Genomic DNA, 21,492 nt, shown 5'->3' with positions numbered 1-21,492 from the left:
CTGACCCAAGGAGACTGAGATAATAAATGATGTTGTTTTAAGCCGCTAAATTTGTGGTCATTTGTTATGCAGAAATAGAAAAGTAATACATTCATTCTTTCTAGCCCCGAGCACACGCTGGGCTTCTCCAGGCACAAATCCACCTGCTTAATCCTCCCCAGCTGTGGCTGGTAGCATAGCTGGTTTTCTCTGCAACTTGCCCTGACAAGAGAGGGGCTGGGGCATGGCATCGGCTGCATTTGGGAGTTTTTGCTGCTTGGCTGAAAATGACCCAGTGGAAAAACAAGGATCAATGTGGAACAGCAGCTCCCCTTCACCCTCTAAGATGCTACAGCTGGAATCATGTTCTTTCCTTCTCCTGTTGTGCTGAGCTAACATGGAATTTCATGTGTGCTCCATCACAAACTCCCCCATCTCAGAGTCCAGCCACACAGAGGAGACAAAAGCGAAGAGGAAGCTTCTGTAGGGCTCACGGTGTAAAAGGATATCTTGTTTGTGGGGAGGGTGGAAGGAAGTGGCCACACTAACCTTTTGCCCCAGTGCCATCTAAAAGACACACAGATTCTCTTTACACTCTTGCTAGGGAAATGTTTTAAGGCCTCCAAGCAAGTGCAGAATTTACTGAGCTGCCCTAAACCTCTACCCTTGCCTAACTCCTAAGGTGAAATAACAAAGGGGTGGGTTTTGCGAGCCACTCCTGCACAACCAGACCAGCTTCCTCTGCTCGCTGGAGTTCAGTTTGCTGGCTCATTCTGTGTTTATTGGATAAATGCACGTTGTCCTACGTACACATAAGCAGCACCAGGGCAGAGAGGCGATGCCTGTCACTTCGCTCACTCACCCCAACCTGAGGTCCATGCATACAAAAAGGCCAGGTAGGACTTTTTACCCCCCAGCACAGGTGATTAATCACGATGGAGGCAGCCCCTCAGTTGAAAGCCAGCGGAGCGTAGCGCCTGGCCATCTGTTTTGTATTAGCTGTTGCTGAAATGCCAGTGGCCTGAAACCTTTAGAAAACACAGAAAGCCCCGAGTCTCTTTCTCTACCCCTGTCTGGTCCCCAGCGGGTAACCAAGCACATATCTTCAGGAAGCAGCAGCTAATTCCTCCCTCAACAATGCCGGGGGCCCTCTGATGGCCCCGTTCCAGGTGGGTTCTCTGTGCACTCCTCTGGCATTCACTGAGGGACTTCCAAGAGACAGAGCTAACAGCATGTTGCCAGGTTTGAGGGGGGAAAATAAATTGTAGGAAAGCTGACTTTTCTGTCTGCTCTCTGCCCCCGGTAGGTGCTAAGAAGTGAGAGACCTTTTAAAACCCCATATCTAATTATTAGAATTTCTTTGCCCCAACCAGAGTTCTTTTTTGGTTTTCCCTGCCTCTTCCTCCTTTGAGGAAGAAACAGAATTCCTGCTGAAGAGTATATTAGTAAGAACAGCCCCAGATGAGCTTGATGATGTGGATGGATTAGGGTAGTTTTCAGCTCCCACACAGCACTGAAGAAAAGCAACAGCATATAAGGGGAGTTTGTGAATGGATCTCATGTCAAATACAAGCAGTAAGAAAGTGAGAAAGTTTGGAGAGCAAACTGCTGTCACCTAGTCCTCCCGCTCCCCCTCCCCAATGCTAAATCTTCCCAGTTTAGTCACTCCCATTTTTAAACCTATCAAACTCAAGTGTAAAAATATGTGTGCCCTGTTCCAGGACCCAGAGCAAAGGTCCAAGGTCACAGCTGGAAGGCACGGGTGCCACTTTCTCCAAGTCCACGTGGGGTTAGAAGCAAGGTCAACACCTCACCTGCCAATCTCATGATAGAAGTTCACAAATGACCAGGATGAAGGAATTAATCCATACAAAATGATTTAAAGATGAGGCATGCTTGTATTTTCCAGTTCAAATGCATGATATGATAAGCCTCACTTTTTTTCCCTTTATCTTTAGATCCCTTTATCTCTTCAGAGGGTTAAAAAAAAAAAAAAAAGGAAATTAATGAATTTCCTTGAAAGACCTTGCCATTTTATTCCTCTTTTTCCTAATAGTTGAATAAAAAATAGATAATAAAATAAAAAATAAAAAATAGAGTTTAAGCCTTCAGATTTTTTTTTTTTTCAAATTTCAGATATGGACCAGTATGAATGATCTGGTGTGAACTTACCCATGCAGAGATAATATACGTGAACTAGTGCTTCTCAAAGTAGATGAAATGCCTCAAGAGAAGTTGGGCAGGATTGTATATTCATATGAACTCAATGTTGATATGAATGCTCTAGTTTTATTTCTCTGCCTGCACAGAATTCAGTCACCTCTTGTGATGAGTCACATTGACCAGCCAACTGCTGGGTGCTGGTATGATGAGCATCAGAGGTTCAGTGCTTGTTCAGAACTACTTAGCCCCCTTTGAGTTCATGGTCCCCAAAGAACCCAAGGGTGGCTGTGTGGCAGGGTTGGGGTGACTCAAAATGAACACATCCATTTTAGATAACTAGCCTAAATCGGTTCATGTGTATAAACTGCACTTTTTAAATTGCAACTTACAATATTCTGTCTCATCACATTTCCCATTCCAAAAAAAAAAAAAAAAAAAGTCCTACTTGTCTGGGAATATGTTACTATTTCCAAAATATACATTCTTCTCTGTTCTGGCCTGATGTCCAGAGCTGTCCCAATTTCATGCCATTTTAATTTCTCCTGGAGAAGCATTATGCCCAGGGTCCATTTTCTGTCTCCAAAAAGTGCACAGTATTGAGGAATTTAGCAACATAATAACGATAATGATCTTGATAACTGCCATGGCCTGGGACTAGGTTCTGTGCAAAAGAAGCAGAAATGGTTGTACTAAAATCCAGACTCAGAGCTCTGAGAGTCCCTATAAAAGGGAAAGAGGTTCATCTTCGGTTCTTTGGACTTTGTTTTTCTTCTTTTCTTAGCTACTTTTATTCCATTCCTGGTCAAGAGTTTATTTACTAAGTCAATAGAGAAAGACTGGGAAACTGTCTAAAGTATACAGTGTCTTCCTACAGTATACATCCATCAAAAGTCTGGGGAAAGAATGTCCTGGACTGAGGTTAAGTACTGTGGCAAAGACTGGCTAGCTATTCACTGAACCCATTTCCTTCTAGGCAGACAGTTACTTCATTTCCGTGGCTCCTTTGTGGTCAGGCAAGGTCATGTGGCCAATAGAGTTATGGCCAATAGAATGTGGGCAGAAATGAAATGTGCCTTTCCAGTCATGGCCCATAAAAACATTATATACACCATGCTCTATTCTCCTTCCTCTTCAGTGGCAAGCTTGGAAGCCATATGTTGAAGCTGGAGAAGCAACAAGACGGAAGGAGGCTGGATTCCTGGAAGAGAGCTACCTGTCCAACAGGAACACCCATTATGGACTTTATATGGCCAAAAAATAAATTTCTATTGTGTTAAGTCACTAATATATTGGGACTTGTCTGTTACAAGAATGAATTACTTTAACTAACACTAGCCTTATAAGACTGTATATACCATGAAAACTTTCAAGGATTTAAAATCCTAACGCTCTTCTACTTTTCATTGACTCTATGGTGTAAAGGGAAACCGTAATTTTTCTGCAGGAATTTTAGTTTCTCAACCTCTCATTACTAGTCACCAAGTAATGTCATGAAAACATGAAGTTTCTTGATTGAAAAAGATCCTAAGTGCAAATCATCATTAAGATGGAGGAGGGAAGAGATGGGGGTTCCTCCAGCATATTCGGTGGAAAATGCCATTTTGGATGCCTAAGAATCAACCTACTCTTCTCTATTTTAGATATGTACTTTGCCTTGGATGGAGAGGATTAGCTGGTGGCCAGGTCTTGCTGATTACTGTGTATAAAAAAGTCACATGCACTTTTGAGCTTTGGATGTCTCCATAGGAAATGTTAAGTAAGGGATTCAGCTAACTGCTTGTATAATTAAAGGAAAAACTCCATTTTTTACTTCTGCTTTTTGGGTATCATTGGCTTGAATTACCCAGCTTACTCACCTCTGTATTCAACGGTGTCTAGACAAAGTCTTAGTATATGTAATAATATAAAAACATTCATTTATCAAAAGAATAGAAAAGGAACTCTAGATTTGGTCCACACATGTACTTGTCAAGGAAGTGATTCTAACTCCAGTATTTGAACCAAAGTAATTCTATAGGTAACCTATAAAGAAACGATATCATAATTGTTGATAGGTGGTGATTAGATTCTAAGCCTTGTCCAGGAAATCTGCATGGCCCCAAATCTATTCATTCACTTACATATTTGATACTTAAGGCACAATTAATTAACCAATCACTAACTACTTGGAGGGCTGGGTTGGGAGTGTGTGACTAACATCGGAGGAGGGGAAAATTGCAGGAGATGGAGGAGGGAAGGAATATTTTCTGACTGCAGTCATTGAGATAGGGCTTAGAAGGCTGAATAGGGGTTAGGAGATAAAGAATGGGTATAAGTGGGTTGTGGGGAGAGATGAACACCTTCCAGAGAGAGGAAACATCATGAACACACATAAAGAAGCTACCAATTCCTGGTGAATAGTTGATGGGATATGGCCAAAGCTTACACTGAATGCAGTCATTCATTCAGTAAACATGTACTGCTTGGGGCCGGGGACAGTGTCCTTGCCCTCACAGCATTTGTGTTCTCCTGAGGGAGACAGATGATAACCAGGGAAGCAAGTATACAATTCCAGGTGGTGCAAGTGCTATGAAGAAACATGGTGCAGAACAGGTGAGTAAAGAGAGTAACCCACAAAGAAGAGGGTGATATTTTAGAAAGGGTGGTTAGGGGAGATCCCTCTGGGTTGGTGGCAGGAGTTAGAAAGGTCACTCCAGCATGAACCCCCATTTCAAGACCCTGAGTTTGGTTCTGAGACTGTTCTGAGAGATGAGCTGGAATGGCAGAAAGCATAAGGGCATTTGTGTCTGGGGTCCGGAGCAAGGAAGGTCTTATATGGTGGTTGAGGAATCAACATGAGGAAATGTGACAAGCCTCCGGGGAATCAGAGAAAGTCCCAGTTGTTTTCTTTCATTTTGAAGATAGATTTGTCAGGCTAAGAAAAATTTTATCACTGACAATTTTTGACTTATCTGTGATTTCAAACATAATCTAAACTCGTTCAACTAACAGAATGTATGCTCCTTTTCCATTAGCTGTTGCTTTTTGCATAGAAACCAGTCATCTTTAGCCCCTCAGATATTCTCAGTGAATAGAACTGGGGATTTTGCAATGAAGGGACAGACTACCCAATTTTAATTTTAGAATAAACAATGTTACCATAAAATAGTGACACCATGGTGTAATCAAATGTAGTGGTGTCTGGGTGGCTCAATCATTTAAGCATCCAAATTCAGCTCAGGTCATGATCTCACGGTTCATGAGTTTGAACCCTGCATTGGGCTGGGCTCTCTGCTGTCAGCACAGAGACCACTTAGGATCCTCTGTCCCCCTCTCTCTCTGTTCCCCCCACCCCGCTCTCTCTCTTTCAAAAATAAATAAACATTAAAAAAATATAACCAAATGTAGATTTAAAAGACATCCCCTCCTCATTTCAGGCACGGAGAGCCTCTCCATCCCAGAGGCTGATAGTCAGAGGGAAAAAGGAGAGTGACCCCATTAGCTGAGAGCCTTCATTCCCCAACCCTGCCAAAGGCAGCATGGGATGTGCAGACAGAGTTCTGAGGCCCAGGTAAGGACTTCTTCACAGATGGAACGTTATTTGAATACTTCCCAAGTCATGCAGGAAATAAAAATCTCAGAAAGATTTAGTGTCAGGAGGCCCTCTGTTGGGGAGCGTGTCTATTTAATACTTCCTCCTCAGATCCTGGGCCCATCACTGTTTTGATTTGCCGACAGGCAAAGGAGGCCAGCTTGAGGAAGAATTTCCTGTATTGGCACAATGGCTGGAGGTACTTAGCTTCCATTTGCAGATTCAGTGTCCCCATCCTTCCTTAGCCTTATTGCTCAAATTCACCAAAACCTAGGTTTCCATTCTCTGTTAGGCTTGTTAAGCTTTTTATTCATATTGAAAGTGGAGAATTGAGGTAATGATTTTGATAATATCTAAGTTTGATTGGTAGTATCTAATATGATCAAGGAAGGATATGAGTAATATTGTGGCTGTGTTATCTTTTGTAGTAATAATCTCTGTGTACTATATTCAGAAAATATATTAAATTAGGGGTGCCTGGGTGGCTCAGTTGGTTGAGCGTCTAAATCTTGATCTCAGCTCAGGTCACAAACTCATGGTTCATGAGTTTGAGCCCCACAGTGGGGTCTGCCTGACAGCGTGGAGCCTACTTGGGATTCTGTCTCTTCCTCTCTCTGCCCCTCCCCCACACATGAGTGTGTGTGTGTGTGTGTGTGTGTGTGTGTGTTCACTCTCTCTCTCTCTCTCTCTCTCAAACTTTAAAAAATTTAGAAAACATATTAAATTAAAAAGATAAAACACCCTATTGTTGAGGGGTGCCTTGGTGGCTCAGTTGGTTAAGCATCTGACTTCAGCTGAAGTCATGATCTAATAATGGTTCATGGGTTTGAGCCCCGTGTCAGATTCTGTGCTGACATCTCAGAGCCTGGAGCCTGCTTGGGATTCTGTGTCTCCCTTTATCTCTACCCCTCCCCTGCTCATACTCTGTCTCTCTCTGTCTCTCAAAAATAAAAATGTTAAAAAAAATTAATAAAAAATAAAAAAACCAACCAAACAAAAAAACCCCCATCCTGTGAAATTCCCATCTTTTTGAGGATCTGGTATGATGAATTGCCTTATTTTCAAGAAGAACGTAAATCATTGTTTCATCTTATTTTTTTTAATATTTACTTTTGAGAGAGAGAGAGACTGAGCACGAGTAGGGGAGGGGCAGAGAGAGGGAGACACACAGAATCTGAAGCAGGCTCCAGGCTCTAAGCTATCAGCACAGAGCCCGACTTGGGGCTAAACTCACAAACCACGAGATCATCACCTGAGTCAAAGTGGGACATTTAATCGACTGAGCCACCCAGGCACCCCTTATTATTTAATCTTAATTTTACTTTTAGTTTTTCCTCTACCTACACAGTATCCAGACACATCTCTGCTGTTACCCCGAAACTCCTGTTTAAGGGTAAAAAGGGACAAGTATGACTTTGAAGAAAAAAAGAGAATTTCATTTTTCTTAACTTTATTGTATAAGCATAGGATATTTTATTAACAATAATAAAGGTGTAGTCTACTGAAATTGGGTATTACACATTACGAATTGGTATTCTGTCTATTTCTTCTTGTAAGTAAATTTTCACTATTGTTTTCATTTCTAGGGATACTACTGGCCACTCAATTATAAACATCAAATATTTCCACACATATGATAGCAAAAAGACATTTTGTGATTCAAAAAGTTGGTGACCATCTCAACAGCCTAGCCCTGAAGAACCAGAAGGGAGAAGGATGGTTACATCATGGATATTATGATTTTACCACAAGTCATTTTGGTGAAATAAGAACTGAGTTAGCCAATGGAATGATTCAAATTTAAGTACTAACTTGTTAATTATAGCTAGAATTGTTCCAAAACTATTCCTATCTCTGGTTAAGTTTTATATCAAAAAATTGATTTCCATAAAAAGTAAAAATATTACATGTCTGGATTAAACTTAGATATTTGGATAAATTGGTCTATAGGCTGCGGGTTGGCAAGGAGGCAAGTAAGTGCTTGATAAGAATATAGTTGTTATTTCATCCTGACCTAAAATTGAAGGTATTCCAAAATCTTAGTCTGATATTCAATAGATATATCAGGTTGAGTAGACCATGTTTATTTAGAAGAGTGTCAATATCATTTCCACACCATGTCATTAAAATTGTAACAATCACAGCAGGGAAATGAGTAGCCAATAGGAGGCTGACAATTATAGTGCAAAGTCAAGTAGACCCCATGTATTTACAGGAAAAGCCATTCTTCCCAAGTTATGAATATGAAATATTTTGTCATAATTTATTTTAACTTATTAAACTTCATTTGTCATAATTTAATTTAAACTTAGCAGTTGCCCATTGGGGATCTCCTTTCTCACCAAATGGATTCCACCTATTGAAGATGCACTAAGACTTGAAGTAATTATTGTACCTTGTCCAACCCAAGAGACACGAATTATTAGAGAAATGGCAGTCTCTCTGTCAGATGTCTACTATCAAATCAAACAACATAATCAGTATTGTGATCATGAACTCTTAATGACTTTATGTACTTCAAAAAGTTATATGGAAGCACAAGTTTAAGGGAGAGGCTATTGTGAGCACAAGTATCTCATGAGGGCACAAAGCCCTTGGCTATCAGGCACTAATGGATTGTGGATTTCTTATGAATAGAAACCATCATCTTCATATCACTGGTGGTAAGCACAGTGCCTGATACATAGTAGGCTTCCAAAACATATTCTCCAAGTTGAATTAAAAAGAAATGTGCTAAGCCCTAATTGTGCATTGGCCATAATACAGATGATGATAAAATATCTGTTCTGGGCCATCTTTTCATCAAAAGAGTCAAGCAGAAATCTTTGAATATTTAATATCAGCCATCTCAGCATTGAACTTGCCCACCATGGTCAAGCCTCTTTCTTGGGATTCTTGCCCTATGTCTACATCTAGCTTTGCTCATTACGTTTATATTCTAATTATAATGTCACCAATGTCTGAAAAGGTTGTCTACGTGTCACCTATCATCACTTCATGTTTCATGGAGTGATGGGAGAATCCGATGGGAGGGAGAAAATGACTACAGATCATCATACAGCTGTGATTCTCAAAGTGTGGTCCCTGGGGCCACAGTATCAGCATTGCTTGGAAGCTTGTGAGATGTGCAACAAGCATTTCTGAGTCAGAAACTGTTGGCAATCCATTTCCACTATCTCTCCAGGTGATTATGATACAGGCTCAGATCTGAGACCCATGTTTCTGCATAAGAGAAAGGATAAGGTGTGTGTGGGGGGGTGTGCTTATGCAAAGGGAAATGTAAAGAAAACAGAGGATGAAATTCTGGCAAATGAAGACAGGGAACATGTCTAACAGAGAAGGGAAGTGGGGGGTGCCTGGGTGGCTCAGTCTGTTAAGCATCTGACTCTTGGTTTCGGCTCAGGTCATGATCTTGCAGTTCATGGGATCCAGCCCCAAATTGGGCTCTGGGCTGACACCTCAGAGCCTGCTTCGGATTCTCTCTCCCCCTCTCTTTTGGCACCTGTCCTGCTTGTTCTCTGCCTCTCTCTTAAAAATAAATAAAAAAGCACTAAAAGAGAGAGAGAGAAAAGGGGTGGGGGGGAAGAACAGACAGAAAATAAAAAAGGAACCAGAAAAGAAGAGTGTCTGCACAACTAAGGGTAGACTGCAAAGAGAAGAAGAGGTAGAGAGGTCAGACCAGTCTGGCTGGGGAAGGGCCAGTGGAGTAGGTGAGCAGGGGTGACCTTGGAGGGAGCAGAGTCCATGGAAATGGGCAGAGGATGAGATGAAGTTGCTGGAAAATGAGTGGGGAGGAGGAGGGGAAGCAGGCAGAACCAGTCAGTGTTTCAGGAAGGTCTGTAGCAATGGAAGACAGGCAACTTGCTTGCTGTTGGAAGAGGAAGAAGGGATAAGGGAAAACTTTTTAGGATGAAGGAAATGAACATCCCTGAGAAAAGAGGCAGTGCCTATAGAAGGTGGGGAGGGAGAGAATCAAGCACAGAGATGTGGAGACTAGTCATTTATTTGCTGGGCTAAAAGGGAAAGTGAGGATTCTGTATTTGAACAAATATTTGTTGAGAAACTGTAACTGCCAGGCACTATTCTCAGTGTAATGAATAAAATGGACAAAATGCTTGTTCACCTGGAGTTTACATTCTAATGAGGGAAAACGAAAAATGAGGAGATGCATATGTAATTTTTCAGGTGCTCATAAATGCCATGGAGACTAAAGCAAGGTAAGGCGAGAGTGTAGTTTAGGATAGGGTCGCTCCCCTCACAGCTGATGTTTAGCAAAGATGCCAGAAATGTGAGGGAGTGGGCCACACAGATATTGGTCAGAAATGCTGGTCTGGAGAGACCAACAAGGGCAAAGACCCAATGCAGGAGCCATTCCCTGAAGAATGAGGATGCCAGCTGCTTGGAGTGGACTGATGGTGGAAAGATGGTGGGAAAACAGAAGACCTTATCAGGAGAAGCCTTGAAGACCACATTCTGAACTCCACACTCCAGTAAGATGGGAAGCAATGAAAAGTTTTGCACTAAGGGTATTCTGAGTTACATTTCTTTAAAAGATTGCTTTGGTTTCTGTATGCAAAACAAGTCATCAAAAGGCAAGAGCAGAATGGAAAGAATATTCAGGAGGATACTCCAGTAATCCAGGTGGGAGCTGACAGGTAGAGTTGGGGCTGGCAAGAAGGGACCAGATTCTGGACATACATCAAAGGATGTGCTGTGGTATTTGCTGATGGAGTAGGTGGAGGTCTAAGAGAAAGGCAGAATCCTAGAATGAGTAAAAACTATTGAAAATTTGGAGGACAGAAAGCAGATGAATTAAAATAATAGTAACTGTTAGCTTTAATTGAGTATTTACTATGTATCAAGCATCGTGCTAAGTCCCTCACATTATTTATGTCTATGTATGACCCCAATTAAAGATAAGGGACCAAGGCTAAGCAAGACTAAGTAGGTTGCTGGTCACAGAACAAGGGTGGCAGGGAGACTGGGCTATATGCAGTCTGGCTGCAGATTGCACACACCCATTTTTTTTTTTAACTTTTTTTATTTTTGAGAGACAGAGAGCACAAGCAGGGGAGGGACAGAGAGAGAGAGGGAGCACACAATCCAAAGCAGGCTCCAGGCTCTGAGCTGTCAGCATAGAGCCTGACACAGGGCTTGAACTTGTGAACCTCAAGATCATAACCTGAGGTGAAGTCAGAAGCTTACCCGACTGAGCCACCAGCTGCTCCAGAGTGCACACCCTTAATCCTCCATGAGATACACCCTCTATATTCTCCGAGAAGGCAAAGATTACCCAGGGTGGGGAAAGGGAGAGTGCGGAAGGAGGCCAAGATTGGAAGTACAAAAAGAATATTACTGATTAATTAAAAAAATATGAATCAAAGATTTAAATAAATAATAAGACAGTTGTTGCCAGTGCTTTCTTAGGGGGGTTGCTATGGTTTGGGGCTTAGCCTCCCGTGGTGGCTTATACCACGGCTAGGTGAAGAGAATGATCAAGCTGCAATCTTTCCGGACCCCTTCAAAAGTGGTGTCAGGTACAGAGGATCCCAAATACTGAGTGATCCCTCCAGCTGCTGCATGGGCGTGGAATGGATTCCAGGCTTCCAGTCATGTGAGATAAACATCCTCTAGATCTCGTTTAGCATAAACACTGACCTGAAATCGAGGAGCCCAGTGAGATGGAAGGTGAATCATGACGTATTTATTAAGCCGAGCACCGGGTCTGACACTCACAGGAACACCAGATTAATTCAAGACACATTTCTTGCCTTTAAGGGGCTTACAGCATCGACTTGGCTTATGGACCACCCAACCACCATTAGGATGGAGAAACCAAATCTCCACTTTGGGCTAATTGTGCAGCACGATGTGACAGGCCAGGAGATTAAAAGGGCCTTGGTGCATGTGGAATGCATGCATGGCCTGCAGCCCCTCAGCCTGTGTGCATTAACTCCAGGAGCAGCCTGGCTGCAGAGTGAAGGTGGCTGTGCATAAACATTGTCATTTCACTGAGACTGCTATTTCATCTTTGAACTTTGGCTTCAAAGGAACACTGACCTTATTCCTGTAGCTTGCCTCTCTTTGAAGCCTATGGCTTTGCATTGCAGATTAAAGTGAAGATATTCATCAAGGGACAGATCTGGCCAACTGCTCCCCAAACTCAACCTGAAACAAAGCCTTGAAAGGCTCCAATCACAGTTGCAGTGGAGTGGGCCAAAGATGAAGGCTCGGAGCCTGACTCTCTTTCTCAGATCCTGTAAGGCAGCTCTGGCATGACATAGTACATCCCTTTGAGCTCCGGGCAACTTTACCCCGAGTGTCCGAGTGTCCGTATATCTCAGCAGAAAGGGGTGAGTTAATGCAATATTCCCAACCTGTCCTATTCATTTCATTTAAAGCAGGCATTGTTGTAAATGAGGCCAGCATGAATATTCACTGGTGCCTTTGAATTCTTCAAAAGATGTGTCAGGCAGAACCATCTGAAACTTGGCTGATGATTCTGTCAATTTTCTTTTCTACTACTTTCCTTTGTTCATCCCTTTGAAAAGAAATTGTCCTGTCTTTCCCCTTGGGTCCTCCCATCTTGGCTCTTAGAAAACAGACACCACACATTGCCTTCTCTGTTCTTTTTTCTTTCTTTTCCCTATTAAGATGGCAGAAGGAGTAAAGTGAGAAAGTTTAACTGGGAGGTAAAAAGAATAATAACCAACTAATTAATTAGAAGGCTAAGAGAGAGAACCAAGGGAAATATCTCCCACCTCAGAGGAAGAAAAATTGATGCTAGAAGACTATCAAAGAACAAATGATCAAATCTTTCAATGTGGTTTTTCTGCAGATCTTCATCTGTGATCAGATAAACAGAGTGAGTTCTGTCTGTGATGAAGAGGTAAACCAATCCAGAGGAGGCAAGGAAATGATTATCAGGTTGGGTACATGTAAATTAACTGACTCTGAGAGCATATACACTAAAAGGTTTAAGAAATTAGTGCTCCTAATTTTTGGATAACTTCCTTCCTTCCTTCCTTCCTTCCTTCCTTCCTTCCTTCCTTCCTTCCTTCCTTTTTCTTTCTTTCTTTCTTTCTTTCTTTCTTTCTTTCTTTCTTTCTTTCTTTCTTTCTTTCTTTCTTTCTTTCAGTTTATTCACTACATGAGAGAGGGAACACAAGGAGGGGAGGGGCAGAGAGAGAGGGAGAGAGAGAGAGAATCCCAAGCAGGCTCTGCACTGTCAGTGTGGAGCCTGATGTGGGGCTCGAACTCATGAACCACCAGATCATGACCTGAGCCAAAACCAACACTCAGACACTTAACTGAGGTATCCCCAGGCACCCCTCCTAGTTATTCAACTTTAAAATAATACCATTTTTGTCACTGTAGGACAATTCATTTAACTCGTATTTTAGCTTAAATTTCAAACAACTGTTTTCCATTAAGAAATGCATGAACTTCAGGAAGATCATCAATATAGCTTCCTGAGAAGCCAGAGGTTCCAGACCAGTTTTTTCATGCAACTAGGACAGCTCACATGGGAGCAACTCTATTTCTAGCTTTGGTTTTAAAAGGTTGAAAGGTTATCTGCTTATCTCTGCCATATCCTTTAATTTACTAACTCCCTCTCCCACAAATTTGTGTGGGTGTGGTCATATGCCTAGTTTTGGCCAAAGGACTATAAGCAAGGTGGTAAGTGTCTTTTCCAGGCGGATGCTCCTCTGTTCTCTGCCAGGAGACTGCCAAGCCTCAGGCTACAAGTAGCCTGAGTCACTGCCCCCATGGAGGACAGCTGTGCAGAGAGTTGTCTACTTGTATTAGACTTGGCATGAGCAAGAACTAAACTTTGGTTCCAGGAAGCCATAGAGGGTTTATTTGTTATGGTGGCATAACTTTTCTTATCCTGACTAATCCAGGGCCTTGGAGGACATCTAGTTTTACCTCTCTTCCATCATAAGAATCTTTCCTACAGCACCCCTCTATGTGGTCCAAATACTTATCACCTGAGATTTGAACACCTCAATAATAATAGCAAATAACAGTAGTGAGCAATTATAAGATGGTCGCTAAATAATTGTTTTCAGACATAATTTTAAGAATTTTATATATCTTAATTTACCTAATTTTCACAGAAACATGAGCTCAATCAATATTATTTTCCTAATTTTACAGTGGGAGGAACGACACATTGGGAGGTAAACTTGCTCAGAGGTGAACAAATAAGTTAAATCACTTGTTAAAGCACGAGTCAATAGCATCCCAGGAGTCACATCCAGGTAGCAGCTTTCAGATTATGCCTTTAACCATTGCACCACATGGACTCCCTAGATTGGATTTTTATTTCCTTTGCACGCGGACGATTCAACAACAGACAGAATCATAAAACCCCAAAGACAAGGTTGGAAGAGACATTGGAGAACAGTCAATCACTGCATTTTACATGGAAGAAGAAAATCTTTCTGCAAGCCATTTTCCTGTTTTAGTGAAAAGTAAAGGTCTATCTCGGGGATTTTTCAAACCAGTGTCCTGGGGAGCACTAGGACCTCAGGGGCTGCCAGCATGAAGGTAGGTAGAGACACAACTTCAACCAGCTCAGCCCTGTTCCAATCTGTTGTATATAGGAGACTTCTGGGTAAAATTTGTATGTGAATAAAGTACTCTGCTGTTTTAATAAAATTGGGAAATGGATCTCCCCATGCTTGTACTGAAGCAGGAGGCTTGGAAGGTTGCACTCAACAATGGAGGGCTTCCCACCAGCTGGGAGGTGGGGGGGGGCACATGGATTTTATGGCTCAGGGACCAGTCCTGGGGCCAGGATAATCTGCAACTTCCATAAATGCATTCACTCGATTGCCTGGCAGCAAGACTGCCTTATTCATCATTGTATCCCCACTGTGATATGTAGTAGAAGTTCTGTAAGCTGTATCTAAGAGATAGAAGGAGAGTTCCAAAAGGCTTTGATGAAACAATTTTTCAAAGAGACGATTAAGCTCCTTTGGCTTGAGCAAAGAAACACACTTTGGCTGTGGTGACCCAAATGTCTGCAAAATGACTGGGAAGTTGTCGTGTGTGTTCTGTCCACATATCCTCAAGTGGGCAGTGGTAACCAAACCCTTCCCAACCTCTGGCTTGTTTCCAGGGAAACACAAGTGACAGCCCCAAGCAGGCACAGGCAAACACATACCGCTGTTTGCTTCATTTTAACGGAACTGATCACACAAAATTATCCAACTTTGCTGATCATGTTAAGAGGTGAATTAGAAAGTTTTCTTTGCTTAAAAAAAAGCATTTCTTTCTTTTTGTGTGTGTGCTAGTGTATTTTTGTACTATGGGTTATTATATATCACGTACAAATTGGGTTTGTACAAATTGATTTTACAAATTGGGTGAAGACAAAGGTATATATCTGAGAAGGGGGCAGATTGATAAGGCAGAAGGGAGACAGAGAGAAGTTTAAGGAAGGATTTACGGGAGTTGTGCTCCCCTCATACCCTCTTACCTTGTGTGGTTCCATCCAGTCCCATGATAAATTTCATTGATCTGATGATTTGCTCTGCTATTGGTGGGCTCATGGATGTAGCATAAGCAGCACTATGTGAATGAACTCGTAAATAATCCACAAGGTCCTTTAATAAAAGAGTAAGCCCCAAAAGAAGGCAAATAAGTCTCAGTGTTTGTGGTGAGAATTATATCTCATCCCCTCCCCACCTACCATAGGACAAGACATTTGATTCTCGAATGTGGTCTGATTTTCAAGGGGGAATCACCAAACAGTTTATTTTGTGTTATCTCTTCTTCTTAGCCTCTCCCTCAAAAACCTACATGGCATACAAAAGTGGGATGCTGAGAATTCGGAGTTAAAGTCTGTAAGGCAAAACTACATGTGTAAAGGAAAAACGATTTCCCAAACATTTGTTGAATACCTAGCACGTAGGAGCACTGGCTTTGTATGCAGGAATCTCCAAAGAATACAGGATGTGTTTCTTGCCCTTGAGCCTACAACATTAGATTGTGCCCAGGGAAAAGTAATGGGAGGAAAAGTAACAGGACGTGCAAACCTGTATATGCAATAGGGTGATAAGACTTTGGAAGACAGGGATGGGTATTGCTAGTGGGAGCAGAGTGGAAAGGAGGGCTTCAGTGAAGAGGAGGAGATGGGGAGGGAGGGCTTCAGTGAAGAGGAGGAATGGTCTTAAAGAATCAAGACAGATAAAGAAGAAAAGGGAGTGGCAGAAGGGAGAGGTGGGAAATTAAACCAGATTATACATGAGGACAAGATAGACTCTGGTTATGCCTTGGTCAGCAGACAGCTATTGCAATTTTTGTGCAACGTTATTTGGAGTGCTGACCCACTGCAGATGCTGGTCTTTAGTGATAGGAATGACTCTTTGCTTGCATGCCTGACTCCTGAGGCCAAATAGAAGGTCCCAGGTAAGCTTGCTGAAAGCCTTAAGAAGCTCCTATAACACAATGCCACAGTGGGGAGGGCCATAAGCTTGCATCTGGAGGTGCTCAGTATTGACTGACTGGACCATCCACTGGTCCACCTGTGCTGGCTCATGGCTTAGGACCCTCAGGATGCTCTGCAGAAGAGCTAGTGGGCTGATGATAGTTCTCAAATTAGCAATGAGTCAGAAAAGGATCAGCCACCTTCTCTTCAAAGATGAGGAGACAGTTTAGAATCCCACTGAGGGGTCTTTTCTGATCTATTCCCTCATAAGGTGAACTGGGTAAAGCCCTGCTTTGGGCAGACCCATCTCCTCCTAAACACCCATTTCCACCCCTAAGCCTGGGACTGTGCCCACCCTTCACTTTTCCATCTCGCTTGGAGAATGGGTACTATGGTTGTTCACAAGCATTTTAAACATTCTTTTTTTCTAAATTTTTTAATGTTTTATTTAGTTTTGAGAGGAAGAGTGCCAGTGGGGGAGGGAAAGAGAGAGAGAGGGGAAACAGAAGATCGGAAGCTGGCTCCGCCCTGACAGCAGCAAGGCTAATGTGGGCTCGAACCCACAAGCTGTGAGATCATGACCTGAGCCAATGTCGAACGCCCAACCAACTGAGCCACTCAGGGGTCCCACCGTTTTAAGCATTCTGAGCTCATTTTCCTCAGTAAAGTGAACGGCCTATCTCACAGGTGGTTGATGATGTGATGCACCTACCTGGACCATGGGGGACACTAGCAGCTCCATTCTGTCCCTTCCTGCCTCCTTCAATGTGTCCTTCATTCTAAATCTCCTCTTCCATCATCCTTCTTCCCCAACTTTCTTTCTATTGTCCTTCATTTCATACTCATTTCTTTCTTTTGTTTCTTCCTTCTACTCTGATTCCCTTTTTTGTTTCAAATTCTCCATTTAAATCTTTTTCTCCTCTCCATTCCTAAGTATTTCCTTCTTCCCTTCCCTTCCCTATCCTTTCTTATCCTTTCCTGTCCTTTTTCTTTCTTCTCCCTGCCCCCGGGGCCTTCTTCTCTGCTTTCATTTTTCCTTCAGCAAATTTGTACAAGGACTTGCTCCAGGCTCTGTTCTAGATATGGGAGCCTAAGAAGAGAAGGAAGATATAAAGACTAGTCCCTGGTAGCCATTATCCACTTACATTAAAATTAAAATTAAGTTTCCATCTATGCTTTTGTTTAGTGAATCTCATACAGGCAGTTGGGTGGGTTTTCACCATAGTCAAAGAGTATGTGCATCATGATGGCTTGACTTAAAGCATTGGCCACACAGTATTTGGAAAGTTCACTCTGGAGGATTGGGGGGCAGGGGTGGGGGTGGAGAGTGTGCAGCTCAGAGGGAGAGAGAGAGAGAGAGAGAGAGAGAGAGAGAGAGAGAGAGGTGGTCATTTTCCAGGGTAGCTGAAGCCAGGCTGTTCTTCACAGCATTATGCTCAGTGCTGCTCCATGAGCAACATCAAAGGTTTTCTTTCTCTGTTGAGAGTTGGTGCCTCCTGACAATGCTGGGGAAGCTGAGTAGGAGAGAGTGGGTAGGGCACAGGTGACAGGATGATGGGGGCTCATGTGGACTAAGGCTGGAAGGGGCTGCTTCAAGGAGGTGATCTGGCCTTGAAGGATGGATGGATTTGGACAGATGCAGAGGAAGGGAAAGGCATGGGCATGTGCTAAAATTAGGAATGAGGCCGGCATCTTATCAGCAAAGCATAAAGAGTCAGTCGGGAGTAGAGGGAAAATTTCCCACAACAAAGTTATTCCCTTGAAGGGAAGCATGATCAAGGAGTTACAGGACAAGCTCTGGAACCTGACTGCTTGGGTTCAAATCCTGGCTCTGCCACTTACTGATGTGTGACCATCGGCAAGTTACTAAATCTCTCTGGGTTTTGCTTTTCTTCTCTGAAAAATGAGATAATAGTAATACTAACTTCAGGGTCATTATGAAAATTAAATGAGTTAATATATATGTAGTACCTAGGGGGCACCTGGGTAGCTCAGTCAGTTTAAGTGTCTAACTCTTGATTTCAGCTCAGGTCATGATCTCACGGTCTGTGAGACCGCATAGGGCTCTGGGCTGACAGCACAGAGCCTGTTGGGGTTCTCTCTCCCTCTCTTTCTGCACCCCCCCAAAATAAATGAAAAAAATTTAAAAAATCCTTAAAGATGTGCTTGGGTGGCTCATTATCCAACCAAAACATGGTTGGATAACAAGGATTTGGACCCAAACGGCCTGGCTCTGGAATCCCCACCCTTAGCACCACACTACAATACTTCTCCAGACCAGAGGGGCTGGCCTGGCATGCGGTGAGGCGGGTAGGGGAGCACAGAGACTACCACCTTCACTTGTACTTCACTGTGATACTTTCCCTGATCCACAGATTGCTCCTTTTTGGGGGGAGGTGGGAAGAATCCCTAATATACTCAAGTGTCAACAGCACTAAACTACAGACCGAATCACATCAATCTCAAAATTCTTTGGGGCTATTGCTCTTGTTTCTCCAAGGGGAGTGAGACCCCCTTGAGAGTAGGGATGGATTAAACACTCTTCTAAAGTCCAGAATGGTGGGTACCTAGCAGGGGCCTGGTAAATACTGATGATCTAATGAAAAGAAGAGGGGTTTTAGGGAGTGAGGAAGGATGGGGAGGGTCCCTGAAGTATATAGGGTATATAGAGGGTAACTAAGCTGTATGCTTAGGAATAAGAATAGAAACATTCTCTTCATTTTGGGGCATCACTGACAAAGATCAGACAAAGAAACAAGACAAAGCTTTCTTGTGTCCCTAAAGGGCTCTTCTCAATGTCCTCAGCCCCTAATTTTCCTTTCCAAATTGGGAAATTTCATAAAGCCAAGGTCATGTGCATTGAATAAAAGCCTCATCAAAGCAGTTATCATTCCCTTTTAACATTAAGACTGTCTTGCCCACCATCTTATTTCTTTTAGACTGGGTCCCCTCCCTCTGAAGGTCTTAGTTTGTGGACAGCGCTAGTTTTCTTGTGTGGTTCAGAAAGAGGGGCTCTTTAAGTAACTTCTGCTGAGCATCAAGGAAGGTCTTGATGCCTGGTTTCTGGTTCCCTCTTCTCATTCCCCCACTGGGCACCAGGAGCCATGAATTAAGAGTTTGCTTTGGTCTTTTCAAGGAAAGTCTGGGTTATGTCTTCCTTCAGGGTGGGTTAGAGGTCTCCTCCTACCAAGGTTTCCAAGTCTTTTTTGTAAGTTCAAAACCCTGATTATTTTCTCTACCCATAGGCCTGGAGTTCAAGGGCAAGGGTAGTTTGCTGAGGAAGTCAGACAGGAGGCTCTTAGAATAAACATCTCGGTGTTCATACCATGACCCCCATTTACTTCAAAGGGCTGTTAAATATAGCCGGGGCTGAGCAGACAGGACAGAGCTAGCTTCTGCAAGAGGCCTGCCTTTGTCTGGCACACAGGCTAACGCTCACCCCAAACTTGGCTGCCCTGTCAGACTTCCCTCCTCCAGAATTCTAGCCCTGCCATCTATCAATCATTAAGGCTACCTTTTCTTCACTTGCTTGCAATCTTCTCAGCCTATGGAGACTATGAAAGCCAGTGGTTAGCAGCAGGCATGCAAGGGGACTCAGGATCCATGCCTGAGACATATTTGGACCCCTCAAAATCAGGGTCTTCAGTGTTGACCACACCTCCTTAGCAACTGGATCGACACACACATTAAAAAACAAAAATAAGAAACCTAGCCCCATCAGCTCAGGCTCTAACAGGTGGAGAGAAGTCATTATCTGATACCTCAAAGGTCTTGAAAGGACAGAATGTTCCAAGTTGGGTTGCTCACAGATCATCTACAGCAGTTCTAAACTCAAAGTGAACAAAATAGCAAAATCTTGCTGGCTCTGGAGAGACCATTTGGGCAGTCTCCCTAAAGCGGGGAGAGAAGGTGGAGGCCAGGGCAGTAAATTACAACAAGCAGAGATGACTTTGTCGGACATTCTCTGACAGCAAGCCTGAGGCCAAGACAGAATCTTTACTCTCAGTGATACTATCTTAACACCAAATCATTTTTTTCTCCCCTTGTTTCCAAACACTTTTCTTTCTGTGACATGTCTGGTGGCTAACAAAGACTGTAGTGCTGACTTTGATCAACTCCACAAAGACTTCTAGAGCCTCCTAGAAACTGCTATTAGGAACATAGTCTCTCTACTTTTAACCCTAACACTGACATTTAAAAAGAGAGCCAGACAGTTGTACGTTTTTCTAGATATTTTGGCCCAAGTAATTATTTTCAAATCTCAAGATGCACTAAGAACCCCGTGAACATAGTGAAATTGAAATTATTAGGGTTTCAGAAAAATGTAAAGTTATAGTGTGTGCATTTTAACATTCTTAGGGGTAAATTTTGTTGCTTTTGTACTCAAAGGTTAGAATCCTGGATATTTTGCAGTATACCCCCAAACTGAAGTATACACTGCAAAATGTCCAGGAGAAAATATGATTAAACTCTGAAAACTCTTCTATTATTTAAATAGGTAAGTGGAAAGATTTCTTTCAAATTAAAACTGTTAGCATTTGTCCAATCCTATGACCTATCAATTAAAAATCCTAATTCAAAACAAAGTCAAAGTGAAATTTTTTTTTTGCAAAAAGAATCCAAAATCCAGAGGATTGAAAACCATGAGTTAAATGGAAACCGCACGTAATTTAAAATTAATATGACTTGGGGCACCTGGGTGGCTCAGTTGATTAAGCATCGGATTATTATTTTTTTAAATTTTTTTTAACGTTTTATTTTATTTTATTTTTTTTGAGACACAGAGAGACAGAGCATGAACGGGGGAGGGTCAGAGAGAGGGAGACACAGAATCTGAAACAGGTTCCAGGCTCTGAGCTGTCAGCATAGAGCCCGACGCAGGGCTTGAACTCACGGACCGCGAGATCATGACCTGAGCCGAGGTCGGCGGCTTAACCGACTGAGCCACCCAGGTGCCCCAAGCATCAGATTATTGATTTCAGCATAGGTCGTGGTCTCACAGTTCCTGGGATCGGTTGGTGGGATCCAACCCCACGTCCTGTCTGAATCCCCTGCTTGAGAGTCTCTCTGCCCCTCCCCTGCTCATGCATGTATGCTCTCTCTCAAAAATAAATAAATAAATAAACAAACAAACATTAAAAAAAATAAAATTAACATAACTAAAAAAACAAAACAAAACTAAAGGTACAGACAAGCAGATACCAAAATTCCATTAACTCTTAGGCATAGCAGGTTTGAAGGAAACCAATTTATCGGAGTTTCTCACAGACTCACCAAAACCATTCCAGACAGGTGTGTATTTAACTGATTTTGAACTCATCAGGGAATGGCACATATAAAC

General features: G+C 42.6%; 1 protein-coding gene across 1 annotated transcript in view; it reads right to left on the bottom strand.

The window, feature by feature from the left end:
* The window catches only part of SPTLC3 (serine palmitoyltransferase long chain base subunit 3), a 131,645-nt gene that overhangs the window by 20,707 nt on the left and 89,446 nt on the right, over positions 1-21,492 (bottom strand). Inside the window, exon 9 of the mRNA XM_015079644.3 lies at positions 15,201-15,327. Within this exon, the coding sequence (XP_014935130.1) occupies positions 15,201-15,327 (127 nt within the window). The remainder of the gene's footprint in view (positions 1-15,200; positions 15,328-21,492) is intronic.

Source organism: Acinonyx jubatus, chromosome A3 (assembly GCF_027475565.1).
Source record: "Acinonyx jubatus isolate Ajub_Pintada_27869175 chromosome A3, VMU_Ajub_asm_v1.0, whole genome shotgun sequence".
Classification (NCBI taxonomy): Eukaryota; Metazoa; Chordata; class Mammalia; order Carnivora; family Felidae; genus Acinonyx; species Acinonyx jubatus.
The sequence above is the reverse complement of the archived record's forward strand: the minus strand, read 5'-3'. Positions and strand labels throughout refer to the sequence as shown.